Here is a 20,437-nt window from a genome sequence, read left to right on the forward strand (position 1 = left end):
GTTATCTATCAGTAAGACTAAAGGTTTGTTTGTGCTTGGAGGTACATTTTATTTCTCATTCTACAAAGTATTTACTGTAATACCTTGGTTTGTGAGTAACTTGGTATACAAGCATTTTGCAAGAAGAGCAGCGTTTTTTTTTTTTTTTAATTGTAACTTGATATGCTAGTGCTGCCTTGCAAGACGAGCAGTAGAAGGCTTAGTTTCACAGTTTTAATGTAAAAAAAAAAGGGAGACTTACACTCGCAATGTATATCCCACATTATGGAGTCTGGTGCATATCCATGTAAAGCCACTGGTGTGTATACAGTACTGGTATGTCCCCAGAGGTCCGGGGTCACTAGTAGCTTCCTGGAGAACTCGGACACTCTCAGTTGGGTGGGACGTGCGTAACATGCGTTCGGAGCACCTGGAAGTGTCAACAGTTCCCGAGTGTCTCAGAGTTCCCCAGGAAGCGCTGGGAGCCACCACTGCCCCCAAACCTCATACAGTAGTTTATACACCAGTGGCTTTACAGGATACACCAGCGGCTTTACATGGATGAGCACCAGTCTCCTTAACGCAGGTTATTGTTTTTAACATTGTAAGTGTAATTTCACTTTTTTTTTTATATTTAAACTGATCGTTCTACTGCTCGTATTGCCCTGGACCTCTGGCCATGTACTGTATACACTTTATACTGTACTGTGTTTTGTATTGCTGTAATCATTTTTATATGCATAAATGGTTTTGGAATGAATCTGAGTTTCCAGTATTTCTTATGGGGAAATTTTGCTTTAATACATGACTACTTTTGGATTACAAGCACGTTTCTGGAATGAATTATGCTCGCAATCCAAGGTATTACTGTAACAAGAAAAATCTGAAGTATAAAATGTAAATCTTTTGTATTTTAATGCAAGAAGTCTGATGTGTCACAGTTATATTTCTAAAAGGGGCCCCAATGGTGTGTGGACTTTGGAAGGGAAAGGTCTAAATCCGAAATTTGATACAACATTTGAAAATGCCAGTCCCTCTATAGCACACATGGCACTTCTACAACTACAGAGAGTTGGTATCTTGAAGTTTTTGATCAGTCAAAATGTGGATGGTCTGCATTTAAGGTCTGGATTTCCCAGGTATGCCCTGTTACAATGGTTTTGTTCTGTGTCTTTAAATTATGGAGACATCATTACTAACTAGTCTTTCATTTGCAGGGAACAGCTTGCAGAACTTCATGGAAACATGTTTGTTGAGGAGTGCACCAAATGTGGCAAGTAAGTATGTTTTGTTTTGTTTTGTTTTGTTTTAAAGTGGACATATGCTATATAACCAAGATATGTAGGCAGTACATCCAAGCAATATGACCCCATTTAACTTTCCCTGCCTTACTTTCCTTCCACTGCAAATCACTGCTCTTTTCTTGCTAAATCTAGCAGAATGGATGACAACCGGGCAGTCTTTAAGGCAGGTCAAAAGGGGCAGCTGCCCTGGGCCCTGTCGTTGTGGAGCCCAAAGCAGCTGCCTCATACTTGCCAACTATCCCAGTTTAAATTCCCTTGTCCCTTGAAGCTTTAGTCCCTTGCTGTGTCCTGATATCAGTGTGAAGTGCTGCTACTAAAGCTGCCCAGCTCTGCCCTATTGTGTACAGATGACTCACCTGCAGACATGTAAATAATCATCATTCATATGCAAATAGCAGCAGCATTCATGTGTGAATAGTAATCATAAACTGTAACCTCTGGCAACCAATCACAATCGCTTCCTGATCTGATACAGTAAACTGATTTTAAGTCTAGCTGCTATTTATTGTATGTCTCAGAGCCGGTGGAGAGCAAAACTGTATGGGGGGGGGGGGGCCCAAGAAAACATTTGCCCAGGATCCAATCAATATTAGACGGCCCTGGATGACAAGACTTCATGGGTTAAGATGGCAATGTTGCAAAATTGAAATGCCACAGTTACCTGCTGCTGCCTGCAAATTGGGTAATTTAGTTGCCCAGTGATTTTTATATATATATATATATATATATATATATATATATATATATATATATATATATATATATATATATATATATATATATATATATATATATATATATATATATATATATATTATATAATTTTTTTTTTTTTTTAATTGTTTCATTGTCTTTGATATTGCATTATTCTTGCCATTTTAACATAAACAGTCATGCCTTTCAATCAACCAGTTAGCTAGTTGCCCTTTTTTTCCTTTTGCAAAGAATTGAGCCTTTCTTCTAGCTAGTGACCAATTAACATGAGCCTCTATATCATTATTTCCTATTGGTGAGTGAAAGATTTAATTTAAGACCGTAGTATTCTAAACCAGTGTTTCTTTTCTTACATCAGGGGACACAGAGCCATAGTAATAACTATATGGGTTATATTGGACCCTGGCATGCCCCTTAAGGCGCGTACTTAACTCATATAACCCCTCCCATTGCTGGGAGTCCTCAGTTTTTTCACCAGTGTCTAAGGTGTTGGGCACGAGTAAGGATGTGTTGTGCTGAGTTCCACGGGCAGTAATCCTTTGAGAGCCAGCCACCCTGACCTGATCCGTGCTGATGTCTTGTAATGGGCTAAATGAATGGTACCTGGGTCTCGTAATCCGAAGTAACTAGGATTTGCTTGCGAATGCTTCTCTTTGAGAGCTGGGCCCTGGGATCCAGTACTTTTTGGTAGTGAGGCCAATAAAAGTTTACTGGCAGGGTCCTGTCGCAGGTCCAGGATTGTGGGTTAACCTAAGAGTTCCCCAGTTCCTGAGGATTTCCTTTAAGGTCTCGGAGCCTACCGTGAAGGGCGAATGTTTTTTTTTTTTTTTTTTGTTTTTTTTAATCTCTGATAAAACCCTGCTGCGAGTATAAGATAGGGGAGAATCTCTCCTTCTATGTATTGTCTTGTCATGTCTATGTGTCACCACTGGCGGCTGTATTGAGCACTCACCATTCTGACGCTGGAAACAGCAGAAGCTTTCACTCTCCTCTCCAAGCCGGCTCAGACCCTCTGGTAAGAGAAAGGGTGTTCTGATCTTTTCCTGGCTCCCTTTTGAAAAAGGAAGGGGGGGCCCGTATTCTGCGCGGGGGGGCGTGTGGATAGCGGTGTCAGACGCCGGCCACACGTGCAGGAAGTGTTTTATGCACTGTGAGAGAAGCTGCTGCCTGGCAGTGGAGGGACAGAGCAGAGAGATTGGCTGGTCAGATTTTGTGATACAGGCATTTCCCTTTTGACAACATTGTACTGTTTTAGCTAGGATTAATAGCAGTTATTGTACTGTGTTATAGCCTAGCAAGTTTTACATTCTTTTGCTGGTAGTGCCTCTGCTTTGTGCTGTAAGCTATGAGTGGCAAAGGGACCGGGAACTCCTTTAAGGGTTCTAAGGGGTTAATGGTATAGAACAAGCTAAAAACCCTTCCAAAAGAATGTCATCCTCCCCTGAGAGGTATACGGCTAGTCAGATGAGCCGTCAAGGGTAGAACACTTCTGTCCCTGTATATATCATACAAACGTGTTTTTGTTTTTTTCTTCTACCATTTAAAAGATTATTGCTATGATGTTTCTCCATAATAGGACTAAACATAGCAGATTCCCATCTAGTCCCCAGGGGCCTTTTGTTGAGCTGCAGGAGGCTGGGGATCAGGTAGATCTTCCCAATTATTGGAAGATACTTATCTTTCCTCTTCAGAGGATCCCAACAGGTAGGGAGTAGCCTCACAAGTCAGGTGTTTGTCTACATACTTAACCCTTTTGTTGCCTGCAGCACAGGCTCTTGAGGTATTTATCTCTAATAAGGTTCATTTTGAACCTCCCCCACCCAGGGATGTTTTTTCCTATTCAGGCATAGCTTATATATTCTGAATGGGAACATTTATATGAAGAAATGGGGGGTTCCAGCAGTTGATGCTGCAATCACCTCACTGAGCAGAGTCTCACATGTCCAGTGAATTATGCACTGATGTTAAAGGATCCATCAAATTACGGTTGGAACTTCCTTTTAAAGAAAAGATGTCGTTTGCAATTCTTGCTGCAATTGGTGTATCTCAGCCCATTAACCCTTTAACGTCTGCGCCGCTATTTTACTGGAGCACATTGTGAGTCATGCTAATTCATTGAAAAATGTGGACTTCTAAGGGTTAAGGAACGGGTATGAGATACCTAAAATTCTGCCTGATCAGCAGTCCCGGCAGTGGGCTGGTCTATCTGACGCACTGTGTCTCACAGATGCTATGAAAAACTCTTATCGTTTAAAGCCTTATGGCCTATACTTGGACTAGTGCATTCTCGCAGAGTTTTGTGGCTGAAATATTGATCAGCCGAAGCACCATGTGAAAACTCTTACCGGTAGCCAGTTTGTGTCCCTTCCTCGGGTACAGCTATTTAGAGTGGATAAGTACATCCAAAAGGTGTAAAGCTCTTTACCACTAAAAGGAAGGTTAAAAATGTCTCCTTTAATCGTGCTGCTTCTCCTGTGCCTGGGGCATCTTTAGGCAGGCTCGATGGTCTCAATCATCAGGTGCAGAGGAGAGTCCCCGAGGGCAGCGCCAGGATCTTGGGGGCAGAAAGCCCATAAAGCAGAATGCTAAAGCCTTCTCATGAAGGAGCATCCCCACTCGTTTGGGTGAGGGGAAAGGTCCTGCGATTCTCAAAGTCTGGCAGGAACAATGTCAAGAGCGGAGGGATTTCTGCAATTTTTTTCTCTAGGTTACGACTAGAGTTCCAGGAGCCCAGATGGCTCAGTCGCTTTGATCTGAGGGTCCAGGGTTCAGGTCCCTGTTTGGGTGCTGCCTGTGGGGTCCTAGAGCTGCTGATGCAGCAGTCTTTATGCAAGAGTTTCTGTCTCCTCAGAGAACGTTCCTAAGGATCCAGAAAAATAAAAAGAAAGGTCTTTCTGGCCTCTGCATCAGCTGTTATCCCAGTCGGTGATATCAGAGGTTCCCTTAGTGGAACAGGGGGTTTTGGCTAAAACCTTTTAAGGTTCCAGATCCAAACAGAGTTGAGACCCATTCTAGATCTCGAAGATCTGAATCGGCACTTGAACATCCAATCTTTTCATAATTCCATCAGCTGTGTCCATCCTGCAAGGAGGGGAGTTGCATATCTCCATGTGCCAGAAATTTCTGCGGTTTGGAATATAAAGTTATTTTTTTTCAGTTTAGCCACAGCACCACAATGTTCTGAAAGATTCTGGCACCTCCTTTAGCCAGGTTAAGGGCTCAAGGCATAGCGGTCCTAGCCTGTTAGAAGAACTACTTTTAATAGATCATTCAGTCTCAGGTCTAAAGCCATAGTTTGATCTCAGCCGTAAATATCTGAAATCTCTAGGTTGGATTCTCAACCTAGGAAAATTCTCCTCAAAGCCTTTAAGGAGATTACGGAACTCGGGGGGCTGGTAATAGATACCATACAGAAGAAGGTATTCTTACCCCAGACAAGAATCAGTTGCATTGTAGGATTAATTCAACTTATCAGAACAAAGGAAAATTCTTTCATTTGGCTGTGCAGGAGATATTTAGGGGAAATGGTGGCCTCCTTCAAGGTCATCCCTTAAGCGCAGTTTTACTCAAAGACTGCTTCAAGACACCATCTGGTCGGTCTGGAATAAAGAAGATTCAGGCCTTGTTTCCAATACGCTTGGCTCCCGACATAGGTCAGAGCCTAAATTGGTGCTATACAGCAAAAGGGAAAACCTTTATCCTGGAAGGTGTTAACAGATACCAGCTTTCTAGGGTGGGAGCAGCCCTAGAAAAAGATTCTGTCCAGGGGTGATTGTCAAGGTTAGAGGACCTTGCCTATTAACTTTTTTGGAAGTTTCAGGCAGTATGTGTGGCCCTAGAATCTTGGCAGTCAGACTTCGGGACTGTCCTGACAAGATTCAGTCTGACAAGGCCATGCTGGTGGCTTGCATAGATCACCAGGGGAGGCACAAGAAGTCATACAGCCCAAAAAGAGGTGAATAATGTTTTAGCTTTGGCAGAACGCAACACTCCTTGCCTATCGGCAATTGTAATTTTTCAAGCGTACTACTTGAGACGCCAACAATTATTTTTGGGAGATTGATCGCTAAACCCCGACATCTTCCTAGCGATATGTCAGAAAGAGCCAGGCAGAGGAGTGGGGTGAACTCTTTCCCTCCCTTCTGTACACAAAGTTAAAAGTGTAACCCTTTCATGATATGACTGTAATGGACTATCCGAGGAATGTCTAAAAAGTTTGGGGAATGGTATCAGAAAACAAACAAAAGAGAAAATACAAACAAATTATCTTTATTAGCCTTAAAAAAAAATCGCCATCTTTCACAACACACTTTTGGCAATGTTCATAAAGCTTCTGGAAACTATCAGCAAAGGCCTCTTTAGGAATTGATCACAGAACCCCAGTTGCACATTCTTGGATTGGCACCACGTCTGCCTTTCATGACGCTCTTCATCTAGTTCAACCAATAACAAAAAAATAAAAAATACCATACAATCCCATATACACAATCCTATACCCATAGTTGATCCAGAGGAAGGCAAAAACCCAGCAAAGCATGATCCAGTTTGCTACAGCAAGGGAAAAAAATCCTTCCTGGTCCCCAGAGAAGCACAATCGGATATTCCCTGGATCAACTTTACCTACTTTGGAAAATAATTCAGTCCTTCGTTTTAAAACTATCTACTGAGCTGGCCAGAACCCAATTTCTGGAGGAAGTCTAGTCCACATTTTTACAGCTCTTACTGTGAAGAAACCTTTCAGTATTTGGAGAATAAATCTCTTTTCCTCTAGATGTAGAGTGCCCTCTTGTCCTATGTGAGGACATTAAAGTGAATAACTCAAAACCAATTTCACTATAAGGACCCCTTATGTATTTGTACATGGTGATCATACCCCCCCCCCCCCCCCCCCAATTTCCTTTTCTTGAGAGAGAATAAATTCAGTTCCTTTAGGCTTAATGTACACGGGACGTTTTTACAACCTCTCCTGAACGATTTAACTTGAGATACTAACCCACGTTTAAAACGTCAGTTTTGCCACGTTTACATGCCGCGTTTAGCCGTGTATTGCCATGTTTACATGCCGCGTTTAGCCGTGTATTGCCACGTTTACATGCCGCGTTTAGCCGTGTATTGCCACGTTTGCATTTTATAAGCATTTGAAAAAATATAGATATATTTTTTTCCCAAAATAGCCAAAAATGAAAAACGCCTGTAAGCAAAACGTGCATCAACGCGAGTTACTGTGTTTAGCCGTATTTAGAAGCATTTGGCGCTTGAAATGTCTCTAAACCTGAACCTGTCATGATGGATCCTGGTCACACATGGCAATGAAATCTCTCTGATGGTGCGCACAGTGTCCTTGCTAATGCCCAATTCCTCCACCATCAATTGTAGCCGGTTGCTGATCTCATGCCAGCATTTGTCACACTCGCTCAATCATATCTGGGTTTCTGCTTGTCGCAAGGCGACCTGAACGTGGCTCATCCTCAGTTGTTTCCTTCCCGTCGTGAAAGAGTTTGAACCAGTCATAAACACATTTTCTACTCATGGTATTCTATCCTGTACACTTACACCATGATTTCATGCCTCTCCGCCGACCTTTTCCCCAGTTTGTAGGAGAACTTGATGTTCACTTGTTGTTCACACTGCCTATGTTTGACTGCTGCAATGTTTACCCCGATGGTCACGTACTCCACACTGGGTGGCACTTCTTGACATGTCTCTGGATAATTTTGCAGTAGCACCCCGATTGAAAATCCTGTTCTAAACAAATCATTTAACAGTAGAAATGAGAAATAATGTGGTAATGCTTTTTCCTTTAACCTCTTCCTGCCAGTTGGACGTCGCATGATGTCCTGGACTTGAAGTTTAGAAAACTGGATGATGCTTATAGCTATAGGCATCATCCAGATAGTTTTCTTTTCAGCCGGAAATTCCCTGTTATGTAAAAGTGATCCTAGCAGCTGATTAGCTGCTGGATTGCTTTTACAGGCAGTTGGAGGGGATGTTACCACCGGCACCTCTCCGTCTCTCCCATGTGATCAGGGAGCCCAGTATCTGATCCAGCAGCAGAGGCGGGTTACCACAGAATCAGCAGTGGATTGGATGGTCCTTGGACATCTCTGAGAAGCAATGCCATGATGTCACTTCTGCCTCTGAAGTGACATCATGGCATTTTTTTTTTCCTGGAAAGCCGAGATCAGTGTGTTGGGTTTTATTTTTTTTTTTTTTTTTTTTATAATCCTCTTATGCTTTCCAGGATAAAGATATCTTCTATTGTCTTATAGACCCCAGGTGTCTCCATAAAGAGGACCTGTCATGCCTTATTTCTGTCACAAGGGATGTTTACATTTCTTGTGAAATAAGTGATCATAAAAAATAAAATAAAAATAAAGGGAAAGTGTAAAAATAATAAAATTCAATTAATAAAAACAATTTTGTTTTAAAGCACCCGTCCCCTCGTACTTGCACGCAAAAGCAAACGCATACATAGGTCATGCCTGCATATGTAAAAGTTGTTTGCACCAAACATGTAAGAGATCCCCGCAAATGTTATAGTGAGAGCAATAATTCTAGCGCTAGTATTTCTAAACTGGTAACCTGTAAAATATTTTGTAAATTCAGCCAGTACAATAAGAGGTACAGCATAAATAGTAATAGCATGGAACACATACACTGGTAGGATCAACACAAGTATACAGTGTGAGAAGTGATGACAGTCAGGTGGAAGTCCAGTGCGGGGGAGGTAGGAAGAGGAAAATCTCCACCAATCTTGAGGAGTAAGGCTACCCGCTACTCGACTTACACCCGTAAAGAAAAAAAAGAAAAGTCAGATACCTGCCATCCATGGGCTAGTACAACAAATTTAACAAAAATAACAAAAACACAACAACAGAATACCAAGGGAGCTACGGGTAAATCTGTAACTAGGTGCATGCACAGGAGAAACCTGAGGCGGGGGGTCCACCCCTGGGAAAGGGAGCGGGCTGTTCAAAGGCCAGGATTTCCATTTCAGCTCGTATGTGGGTATTGTGTCCATTATAGTGTGGAACACCCTTTCCATTAGTTGAATGGCCGCCATGCGTTTGAGGATTTGGTTCCATGGGACTCCTGGGGTGCGCCAAAACAGAGCAATAGCCCAATGTACTGCGCTAAATAAAGTATGGGCAAGTTTTTGTTTGGGGGGAGTTGCTCCTGGGATCTCCACAAAGAATAGGCACATCGGGTAAGTGAGGGTGGGCGAAGTCCCCGTGATATCGGCCACCCTCTCCGTTACCCGCTGCCACAAGACCCTCAGCGAGGGACAACTCCAAAAAATGTGTAAATGTGTACCTCTAGCGGGGCAACCTCTGAAGCAGTTCTCCGTGACCAAGGGGAAAAATTTATGGAGTTTAGCCGGGGTATAATACCATCTTGTGTGGAGTTTCATCACGGTTTCCTTCACCGCGACAGACTTAGTGCATTTATGCATGTTTGAGGTTTGCAGTGACCACTCCTCGGGGGAGGCCACCTCGCCAGTCTCTAGCTCCCATTGTAGTATAGCTGAGGATTTGGCAGGTAGGCCCAGGCCACCCAGATAGCCATATAACAGGGAGATCGTACCCTTATCCCTGGAGGAGGGGCCACACAGATCTTCAAATGTTGCACAGGGGTTTGCTTTGTACCTGGAGTAGTGTGTGTCGTAGAAATGTCTAATTTGGAGGTATTTATAAAACTCAGATCTAGGGAGAGAGTGGGAGGATTCTAAGGATAGGAAGGAGCAGATCACCCTGTCCACCAATAAAGAGTCCAGGGTGACCAACCCCCCTGCTACCCATAATGAGAAGCTATCGGGGCTGGAGAATGCTGCAGGAAAGGAAGGGTCGCCCAAAAATGACACCAGTTTAGGGTGGTAAGGGAGGAGGGAGAATTTGTTTATAAAGGGACCACAAAGTACAGAGATTGACAAACCACAGCATTCAGGGCAGAAATATAGGGCGGATAGATTTAGCCCATAACAGGCCTGGGAGATAGAAAGGGGCAATAGAGGCCCGCTCAAAGCGGAGCCAGGGTATACTGTGCGGGGAGGTGTGCCATTGGGCTAATTGCAGGAGTCTAACTGAAACATAGTACAGCCAGAGATTAGGCAGTCCCAGGCCACCCAAGGGTCGCGATCTGTATAGCATCTGTTTGCCCAGGCGTGTTTTTTTTAATGACTCCAAATAAATTTGTTCACGTTGCGCTGTAGTTGTTCAATTGTCTGTTTGGGTACATAATTAGGAAGGGCTCTAAAAAAAAAAAGTTTGGGAAGTATAGACATGTTAACCTCCTGTATTCTGCCCAAGAACGTGATATGGAAGGAGCTCCAGGAATGTAGTAGCTGCCTGAGGTGAATAAATGCGGGGGGGGGGAATTGGCACAGTAGAGTGTTTGGAGGGATGGGGCCAGTTTAATTCACAGATAGGGTAGCAACAGGCCATCCTGGGGAAGCCGAAATTGGTTTGGATCAGGGTCTTAGTGCTAAGGGGGAAATTAATTGAGAGAGCTGAGCATTTTGAGAGGTTAACCCCTAGGCCGGAGATTACTTTGAACCTACGAAGGGTGGTTATAAGGTTTGGGATAGACAATGGGGTCTGGCAGGAATATAAGGACATCGTCCGCATAAAGGCTCAATTTAAATTCGTGATCACTCTTCGTATAACCCCTAATATTATCTAGGCGGATAGCTTGGGCGAGAGGTTCGTTGGCAAGGGCGAAAAAAAGAGGTGACGGGACAGCCCTGCCTCGTACCCCTACCCAAAGTAAAGTAATCTGGGTTACGGCCCAGAAGCCTAATTCTAGTGCGGGGATGGTGGTATAATGCACGGAACCCATGGACAAAGGCCCCTGAAAAACCAAATGTTGCTAATATTTGTTCTAAAAAGGGCAATAGGACACTATCAAAGGCCTTGTGAATATCTAGGCTCAGGAGGAGCACCTTACGGGAGTGTAGGTCAGCGTCTTGGATTATGTTGGCCGTGAGTCTGATGTTGTCTGTGATTTGTCTGGAGGGGATAAATCCTGTCTGGTCAGGGGAAACTAGGGAGGTAATAATGTTTGACAGTCAGTCAGCTAAAATGCGGCCGAAGATCTTCAAGTCTGTATTAATAACAGAGATCGGCCTGTAGTTCTGGGGGAGGAAGTGGTCTTTATTAGGTTTCGGGATCAAGGACATGTTTGCCAAAAGCATGTCGTCCGGGAATTTATTACCTTTGAGGACAAAGTTGAATAATGATTGTAAGTGCGGGATCAGGGTGCCCAGGAATTTTTTTAAATAAGGAGCGGAATAACCATCTGGCCCCAGGGTCTTGGAGGGTTTCAGGGACCGGACAACTCTAATAATCTCGAGGTCCGAGCATGGGGAATTCAGTTGCTGGATTTGCTCAGGCGTGAGAGTGGGAAGGGGTAGATCACTCAGCCAGGTGCCGAGGGCTGGGTCTGGGGGGAAGGTCGGGGGGGAGAGTAAGTCTGAATAGAATTTCGTGAAGATTTTAAGGATTTCCGGAGGGTGAGAGACCACGTTGCCATCGTTATTCCTAAGTTTGTAAGAATGAGAGGGTTGGAGGGAATGGTTGAGCTTTCTTGCGAACATCGCCGAGGCAGAGTTGCTGTGGAGGAGGAACTTGGCCCTAGACCACGCAATGCCTTCTCCGTCCGGTCTTATAGAATCTTATCTAGGTCAAGCCTAAGGGTACTGATTTGTTTGAGTATGTCTGGGGAGTGGGTCTGAGAGTGGCGATGATATAGCTTGTTGAGGTCCGTGGTAGGTCTAATTATGTCTATGAGGCGTTGTTTCTTTCTTTCCACAGCCAATTGAGTCAGGTGTCCACGTATTACCACTTTGTGAGCCGCCCAAAGTGTGGCTGGGGAGATATCAGTTTTATTGATGGTAAAATATTCTTCAATATGTTTAGTGATGAGGGGGAGTGCTGCTGGATCCGATAGGAGAGCCTCATTCAGTCTCCAACCATCCTCTGAAGGATTTAAACCAATATGGGATACAACTAGGGAGACCATCTGGTGGTCCGACCAAGGACAGGAATGAATGGCAGCAGAGGTGGAGTTATCCAAGAGGATAGGGGAGCAAAGTAGGTAATCCAGTCTAGAGGAACTGTCGTGGGGGTGGGAATAAAATGTATATTCCCTTGTCCCAATATTGTGGGCCCTCCACGCGTCTACCAAAGTATACAAATGTAGGCTGCATTTTAGAGATTTGGGGAAGGCATTAGTGGTCGCACCTGGCTTACTCCTATCCAGTGACGAGTGTGCCATCAAATTAAAGTCTCCAGCAAAGATAATATGGGGAGAGCTGTATTTGTCTAAAGTTTGAAAAAAGGTTCTGAAAAAGGATGCCTGTGAGTCATTGGGGGCATAGACATTAGCCAGAGTCATCAGTTTACCTTGTAGAGAACCTTGAAGAATGATATATCTACTTGCTGGGTCTTTGTAAACATTCTGGATATCCAGAGATAGACCATTCTTCACAAAAATCGCCACTCCCCGAGACTTGGACCCAAATGTGGTAAAGTGCCCCGAGCCAAAGACCCTATCAAAGTAATTGGGGTGATTTTTTTTGGAGAAATGGATTTCTTATAAGAAAAATGATATCTGCCCGCAGGCGCTTGTAGTTCTGGAAAGCTTTTTTACGTTTGTGGGGTGAGTTAAACCCACGGACATTGTGGGATATAATCCTAACTCCCATTTAATCGGGGGGTAGGAGTGAGGGCAAACCTGATCTGGGGGACAGTCTCGGGAAGTGCAGCCCCCGAGTTCTGGACCCTGAAGGGGTGTGGAAGTCAGGGTACACCTGAGGGGGAGGGAGTCCCCATGTACAAAATCAAACAGCATATACAGTGCACACAACCTCATCACATAAAGCCCAGCAAGGGTGGTCAAACATTTGTAAGTAAACCCGTAGCCCTTAAAAAAAAGACTTAAAAGTAATAAACAAGTAACATAAAACCAACATTGGGGTCAGGAGGGGAAAGACCCTCACAACGAAGCGTAACCCGAGATCCAACAGGGGTAACACCACCTGATTAGAAGGACACTAATGTCCAACACTCTTGAGTACCCGATACCGGATGAGAGAGGAGGCCACGAATAAAAGTATAAAACAAAACTGAGGGAAAATGAAAACAAAGGCCACAAAAAAAGCAGAAAAATAGAAGTCTGTCTCTTGGGGCTCCCAAGACCAGAGCTCTCCTTGCCTCTCACCATCTGCTGGGGTGACTTTCAGTAAGAGCGGGGGAATAACCAAACGGGGAGCTACTGTGCTACAGCACAGCGGGGAACTGTAAAGTGATTAACAGGTGCTACAGGGCGAGATGACCGTCTCGGGGGCAGGGAGGCCAGGCTACCGCAAGAGTCCGACTCACAGGGGGGCCCCATACTTACCTAGGAGAGGCCACGGTTATCAATTAGTAGACTGGGGCCTGCAGTGAGCACGGTCCATCAGGCTCAAAATAGGGAAAGTCAAGCCAGGGATCAGTGTTGGCGGCCCCTGAGTTCCTGTCTCTGCCGTCTATGGTCCCTCTGCGGAGGAGTAGTAGCCCAGATAGCGGAAGTGCGGGGGGTGGAGGGTATTCTCGGGAGATCTTCCTTAGCCATCAGACCCAGCTTAACCAGGAGCTCCTTACCCTCTTGCAGATTCAACACCGTGAACGTAGAGCCGTTGTGGATAACTTGGAGCTTAAAGAGAAACCCCCATCTCTATACCGTATTCTGGCTTCCTGAAGTGGCATGGTGATCTCCTTTTAATTTGCGTCTTTTATCCAGTGTGTCCGGGGAGATATCTGGGTAGATCTGGATTTTCTCTCCATCCAAAGTGATGTTGGGTGTGTTGCGGGAGGCCCTAAGAATTTCCTCCTTTATCAGGTAGTCTTTAAGGCAAAGAATAATGTCTCTGGGAGGTTTGTCTTCCGGGGGTTTGGGGCGAAGGGCCCTATGGAGTCTATCACATGCAAACGCAGCCTCTGGGGTTGCTGGTAGCAGGGACTGGAAAAACTTGTAGATGGCTGGGGTTAAATCAGTGACCACCTCGGGGACCCCTCTGATACGCAGATTGTTCCGTCTGTTTCTGTTGTCCAAGTCCTCTAAATGGTCCTGGAGCTGAGATAGTCTGTAAGTGCCTCATGGTCTCTGCGGAGATCTGTGTATGCCAGCTGCAGCTCATCATGCTTAGTCTCAAGAAGGTCTGTTCTGCCTCCTAAAACAGCTATCTCCTGTTGCAAGGTGCTGGTAGATTTGTGCAGTTCTGTCTGAAACTTCTCAGCAATCTTGCATACATATCGGTGAGGCTGTCATCTAAGTCTGCCTTAGTAAGCTGCAGGGGGGTACTCACTTTCGCCAGATGAATAGGCAGGAGAGACCGCTGGAGTGCCTGCACGAGCTGGAGTGTGCTGGGGGTCGACACCATCTTGGGATTTCCCCGCCATCTCGTGGGCCCTGAGAAGATGGCTCATGAGAGACCTTTGCGTCAGTTTCCCACGACGGGACCTGGTGGACGGCATGCAACGGACTTTCCCCTGGGGGTGCTGGTACTTTTTGGGCTGGTTCTGGGTGTGTAATGGCCCCGGGGGTGGTGTTCGTGTTCTCGCTGTGCCGGAGCTTCGCTCAGATGTGACTGGTCCGATTCGCGAATACGCCTCTCGCGTACACAATTTTTAAGCATGTTGGGTATTTATTTACATCATCTTTTATATTTTACCCAAAAATTTGGTTTATATATTGTGTTTTTTGCCTTCAAATTTTTTCCAAACATTGTTTACCGTGTCTTTGTTCTCTAGTATCTCTGCTAAAAAATATATATGTTTGGGGGTTCTGAGTAGTTTTCTAGCAAAAAACACTTCTTTTTACATATAGGAGAGAAATGTCAGACTTGGCCAGGATGGGAACGGGTTAAAATGAGTAAGCTGGTCTAAAAGTCATCTTTTGGTAATCTAGATTTTGTGTGCACAAAATTATTACAGATGACTGGTACTGTGAAGGCGTTGCCATGCTATTTTTCATGTTGTCTCTGTGGAGAAAGCCATCATGGTGGAGAAGTCTGGTTTTGCTTCCTCATGTTAGCGTTGCCCACTTGAAAAATTGGTTATCTGATGACTGATGGTGGGATTATACAGAAGCTGCAGGAGATGAAATTCATGCACTGATGATCATCATTAACAGCTTTCTCTGCAGCAAACACTCAGGATGAATAACACAGAAGTGACATCCCCAAATTTCTTGGCACTAGGCTTCAGAGTCAACAGTGCCTTTTAAAGATGTCACACTGTAGATACAGTATATTGCTATTCGGTGGAACAAGAGTTCGTAGACAGTTAGGATGTGCACTACTCTTTTTGGGGAGGAATTCTACACAAAGGGTATTTTTTCTTACTGTTGCTTTGATACAGTTAAAAGAGAAGTTCGGGATTTAGAAAAAAAAATGGAGAAGGGTCTGGGGGCTTTGGTAGATCATAAGCTCAATAATAGCATGCAATGCCAAGCTGCGGTTTCCAAAGCGAGCAAAGTCCTTTCCTGTATTAAGAGAGGTATGGACTCCAGAGAGAGAGATATCATTTTGCCCCTGTTCAAATCATTAGTAAGACCTCATCTGGAATAAGCAGTTCAGTTTTGGGCACCAGTTCTGAAAAAAGATATCGGGGAACTGGAGAAAGTTCAGAGAAGGGCAACCAAACTGATAAGAGGCATGGAGGAACTCCACTATGGGGAAAGATTAGAGGAACTGAATTTATTCACTCTTGATAAGAGGAGATTAAGGGGGGATATGATCAACATGTACAAATATATAAGGGGTCCATATAGTGAACTTGGTGTCGAATTATTCACTGTACAGTCAACAAAGGGGACAAGGGGGCACTCTTTACGTCTAGAGGAAAAGAGATTTAATCTCCAAATAAGGAAAGGTTTCTTCACAGTAAGCTGTGAAAATGTGGAATGGACTCCCTGCAGAGGTGGTTCTGGCCAGCTCAGTGGATTGCTTTAAAGCGGGAGTCCGCCGGGACTCCGCGTTTTTATTTTTTTTTAAAAGCCAGCAGCTACAAATATTGCAGCTGCTGACTTTTAAAATAGTGACACTTACCTGTCCAGCGCGCCCGCGATGTTGGCACCCGAAGCCGATCTCTAGATCGTCACTCGGGTGCTGCCGCCGCCATCTTTGGTATGGGAATCAGGAAATGGAGCCTTTCGGCTTCATTTCCCGGTTCCCTACTGCGCATGCGCGAGTCGCGCTGAGCAATAAGGACGGTCCCCGCTGCCTCTGGGATCTGTGTGTTTCCCAGCAGGCAGCGGGGCACTTGCGGAAGGGGGCGGGCACTTGCGGAAAGGGGCGTAATCTACGCCCCTTTCCGCAGAGAGCTATCCCGGAAGTGGGTGCAGTTACCTGGATTATCCAGGTAACTGCACCCCCCTCCCCCCTGAAAGGTGCCAATTGTGGCGCCGGAGGGGGGGAGGATTCCGATGAGCGGAAGGTCCATTTTAGGGTGGACCTCCGCTTTAAGAAGGGCCTGGATTATTTCCTAAGTGTACATAATATAACTGGGTACTAACATTTATAGGTAAAGTTGGTCCCGGGAAAATCAGATTGCCTCTCGGGGGATCAGGAAGGAATTTTTTCCCCCTGCTTTAGCAAATTGGATCATGCTCTGCTGTTTTTTTTTTTGCCTTCCTCTGAATCAACTGTGGGTATAGAATTGGGTATATGGGATTGTATGATGATGATGATGATGATGATGATGATGATGATGATGATGATGATGATGATGATGATGATATTATTTTTTTTTTATTATAATTTTTTGTGGTTGAACTGGATGGACTTGTGTCTTTTTTCAACCTGACTATGATACCTAGGTGGATGCTACTTATGTCCCCCACTGGCTCTGTAGTGAGAACAGAGCGATCAAAGACCACTGATTGCTCATTTCTCAGCAATCTGTGAGCAGAGCGCCAGGACTGTGTCATCTGCTCTCTGCTCTGCCATCCCACCTCCCCCCATGCTCACTGGAATGCTAAACTGGGGAGAGGAGAGGCTGGCTTGGGCTCTCAGTAGCTCACTGAGAGGCTGAGCCAGCTGCCAATCCAGGGTTCTGGGTCGTCTGGATATTTTAGTCTGAAAACGGGTCACAGATCGCTTTGGCTATACGTTTTCCTTTTTGAATATTTTTAAATGTCTCCTATAGGATAGCAAAGAATGTTTTGAGTTCAGTTACACTTTAGGCATATTTTGTAAAATGGTTTCGTTTACAGAAGACAATTCTGAATGCATTTCACATCAAATTGTAGAATATTTGATTGATGCCAACCTCTTACCTTCAGACAGTATGTTCGAGACTGTGTTGTGGAAACGATGGGATTAAAACCTACTGGAAGACTTTGTGATGTTCCCAAAGTTAGGGGCCTACGGTCATGCAGGTAAACAAAAAAAAAAAAAGTTATGGATTTTTGTGTTAAAATGGTAAAGCAAAACTATTTTTGAATTGCATTTATATGGTATAATGGTACAATATTTAATTAATAAGTATATGATTTCTAGTGTGACATTGTGTAATTTTCTCTTAGAGGAAAGCTGATTGATACTATTCTGGATTGGGAAGATTCTTTGCCCGAGAGAGACTTAAACTTAGCTGATGAAGCCTGCAGGTAATTAGAAAATAGGTATTTAACCACTTAAGGACCGGAGCACTTTTTACAATTTGGCACTGTGCTGCTTTAACTGGTAAGTGCACGATCATGCAATTCTGTACCCAAACAAAATTTGCGTCCTTTTAATTTCCACAAATAGACCTTTTTTTCGTGATATTCGATCATCTCTGGGATTTTTTATTTTTTGCAATATAAATGAAAAAATACTGAAAATTTGGGGGAAAAATATATTTTCTGATTTTTGTTCTAACAAAAATCCAATAAACTCAATTTTAGTCATACATTTAGGCAAAAATCTCATTTCTTGAGGTGCTAAAATGGCAGTACACACACACACACACACACACACACACACACACACACACACACACACACACACACACACACACACACACACACACCATTTTAGAAAGTAGATACCCCAAGAAAATTGCTGAGGCATGTTGAGCCCATTTAAAAAAATAAATAAATAAATTGCACAAAGTTGTTGCTAAATGATATATTGCTCACACATTCCATGGGTATATGTGGAATTACACTCCAAAATGCATTCTGCTGCTTCTCCTGAGTACAGGGATACCACATGTGAGACTTTTTGGGAGCAAAAAACCAATCACCGCCTTCAGGATTTCTAAGGGCGTACATTTTTGATTTCACGCCTCACTACCTATCACAATTTTGGAGGCCCCGAAATGCCAAGATGGCACAAAACACCCCCCAAATGACCCAATTTTGGAAAGTAGACACCCCAAGATATTTGCTGAGAGGCATGTTGAGTATTTTGCAGATCTTGCTTTGTGTCACAAAGTTTTGAAAAAAGAAATAAAATATATACATTTTACTTTTCTTTCTTCATTTTCAAAAACAATTGAGAGCTACACAATACATGTGTCTTAGCCAATATCTTGGGATGTCTACTTTCCAAAATGGGAGGGGGGGCTGCTATCGTGACATTTGAGGGCCTCAGAAACTGATACGTAGTAAAGTGAAATCACCATTTTACGCCCTTAGAGATCCTGAAGGCAGTGATTGGGTGATTGGTTTTGGGGTCCTGTATGAGACTAGGCTCCCAAAAAGCCTCACACATGTGGTATCCCCATACTCAGGAGAAGCAGCAGAATGTATTTTGTGTAATTCCACATATAACCATGGCATGTGTGAGCAATATATCGTTTAGTGACAACTTTGTGTAAAAAAAAAAAAAAGATCCTGGGAGGTTAAATTGGCTTTTGTCCAAAATTAGCCCTAGTATATCAATGTGAGTTGGGGACCTTGGATTGTGGGCTCTGAGGGTAGGGACCGATGTGATTGTGCGATGTATGTGTGGAGTGCTGCATAAATTGATGGCACTATATCTTAAATATATAATAGACGAGCATTTTAATAAGGGACAATTGTAGACACTCACTCAGGTTGAACTGGATGGACTGGTGTCTTTATTCAACCTTACTATGTATGTAATTTTACCAAAACTTTTTTTTTTTTTTTTTTTTTATATCAAAGGCTCTACAGATTAAAATGGTGGATGTTGCAATTTTTTTTTTCACGGTATTTAGCGAGACAATGGAATTGAATGGAATTTTTTTGGAAAAAAATCACTTTTTGGAATTTTAATGCACTAAAACACATATATTGTCCATATATTTGGTAAAATATAAAATCTACATCACCATGCTCAACTGCAGATATCGCCCTCTCCGCTCCTCCCAGGACCTCCTGCTCTCTAGCGCCCTTGTTACCTCCTCCCATGCTCGCCTTCAAGACTTCTGCAGAGCCTCTGCCATCCTCTGGAACTCCCTGCCCCAGTATATCCAATCAGCCCCTACCCTGTCCACCTTTAGGAGATCCCTGAAAACTAATTTATTCACGGAAGCCTATCCCACATCCACCTAACTGTCCCCGAGCCACCCCCATCAAATCGTTCTCTGCAGCTATTACCTTTTATACCACCCCCTCCCTTTAGAATGTAAGCTCTACGAGCAGGGCCCTTGAACTGTATTGTCATTGTGTTGTCCCCCCTATACATTGTAAAGCACTGTGTAAACTGTTGGCACTATATAAATCGTGTTTAATGATATAAAAGATGATCTTATGCCGGGTATATAGATACCACAACTTGCTAAAATTGTGCACAACTGTGCAGCGGTGACGAAATAAATACATTTTGAAAAGCCTTTACAGGTTACCACTTTAGATTTACAGAGGAGGTCTACTACTAAAATTACTGCCCTCAATCTGACTTTCGCGGTGATACCTCACATGCATAGTGCAATTGCCGTTTAGATACGACGCGAGACCGGCGCTTGCGTTCGCCTTTGCGCGAGAGCACTGGGGGACAGGGGTGCTTTTTTTTATTTTGCTTTTTTATTTTATTTTTTTACAATTTTTTTTTTTTCTTTCATATTTATTCTTTATTTTTTATTATTATTATTGTTTATCATTTTGTTTTCACAGGGAATGTATATATCTCCACAAGGTAGTGACAGGTACTTTTTTTTTTTTTTTTTTTTTTATTGGGGTCTATTGGACTCTAGATCTTGCCTCTGCCCTCCAAGCATCTGACCACACCAAAATTGGTGTGATAAGATGCTTTCCAAATATCCCAATGGCGCTGTTTATATCCGGAGAAACCAAAGTCATGAAATGCTGGTAGCTTTGTTTCTTAGGCCATAGACGATTGGAGCCATTCTGGTCTTCGAGCTCTATGGTCAGCTGGCAGAACCACCAGCTGCACTCACAGGTTCCCCGGTGGGACAGGAGAGCCCATGAAACCTGTGGAAGATGGCAGGGGG

At 43.8% G+C, this 20,437-nt stretch overlaps 1 protein-coding gene across 8 annotated transcripts in view; it reads left to right on the forward strand.

Moving 5' to 3' along the window:
- The window catches only part of SIRT6 (sirtuin 6), a 247,455-nt gene that overhangs the window by 71,675 nt on the left and 155,343 nt on the right, over positions 1-20,437 (forward strand). For 5 of the 8 annotated variants that reach the window (XM_077475719.1, XM_077475724.1, XM_077475716.1 and 2 more), the window contains 4 exons: positions 921-1,118; positions 1,197-1,256; positions 17,319-17,414; positions 17,562-17,642. In XM_077475719.1, the coding sequence (XP_077331845.1) occupies positions 921-1,118; positions 1,197-1,256; positions 17,319-17,414; positions 17,562-17,642 (435 nt within the window). The remainder of the gene's footprint in view (positions 1-920; positions 1,119-1,196; positions 1,257-17,318; positions 17,415-17,561; positions 17,643-20,437) is intronic. The other 3 variants (XM_077475722.1, XM_077475717.1, XM_077475723.1) reach the window with 1 other exon arrangement.

Source organism: Lithobates pipiens, unplaced genomic scaffold, assembly GCF_037356315.1.
Source record: "Lithobates pipiens isolate NorthernLeopardFrog02 unplaced genomic scaffold, aLitPip1_a1.2 Scaffold_13, whole genome shotgun sequence".
NCBI lineage: Eukaryota > Metazoa > Chordata > Amphibia > Anura > Ranidae > Lithobates > Lithobates pipiens.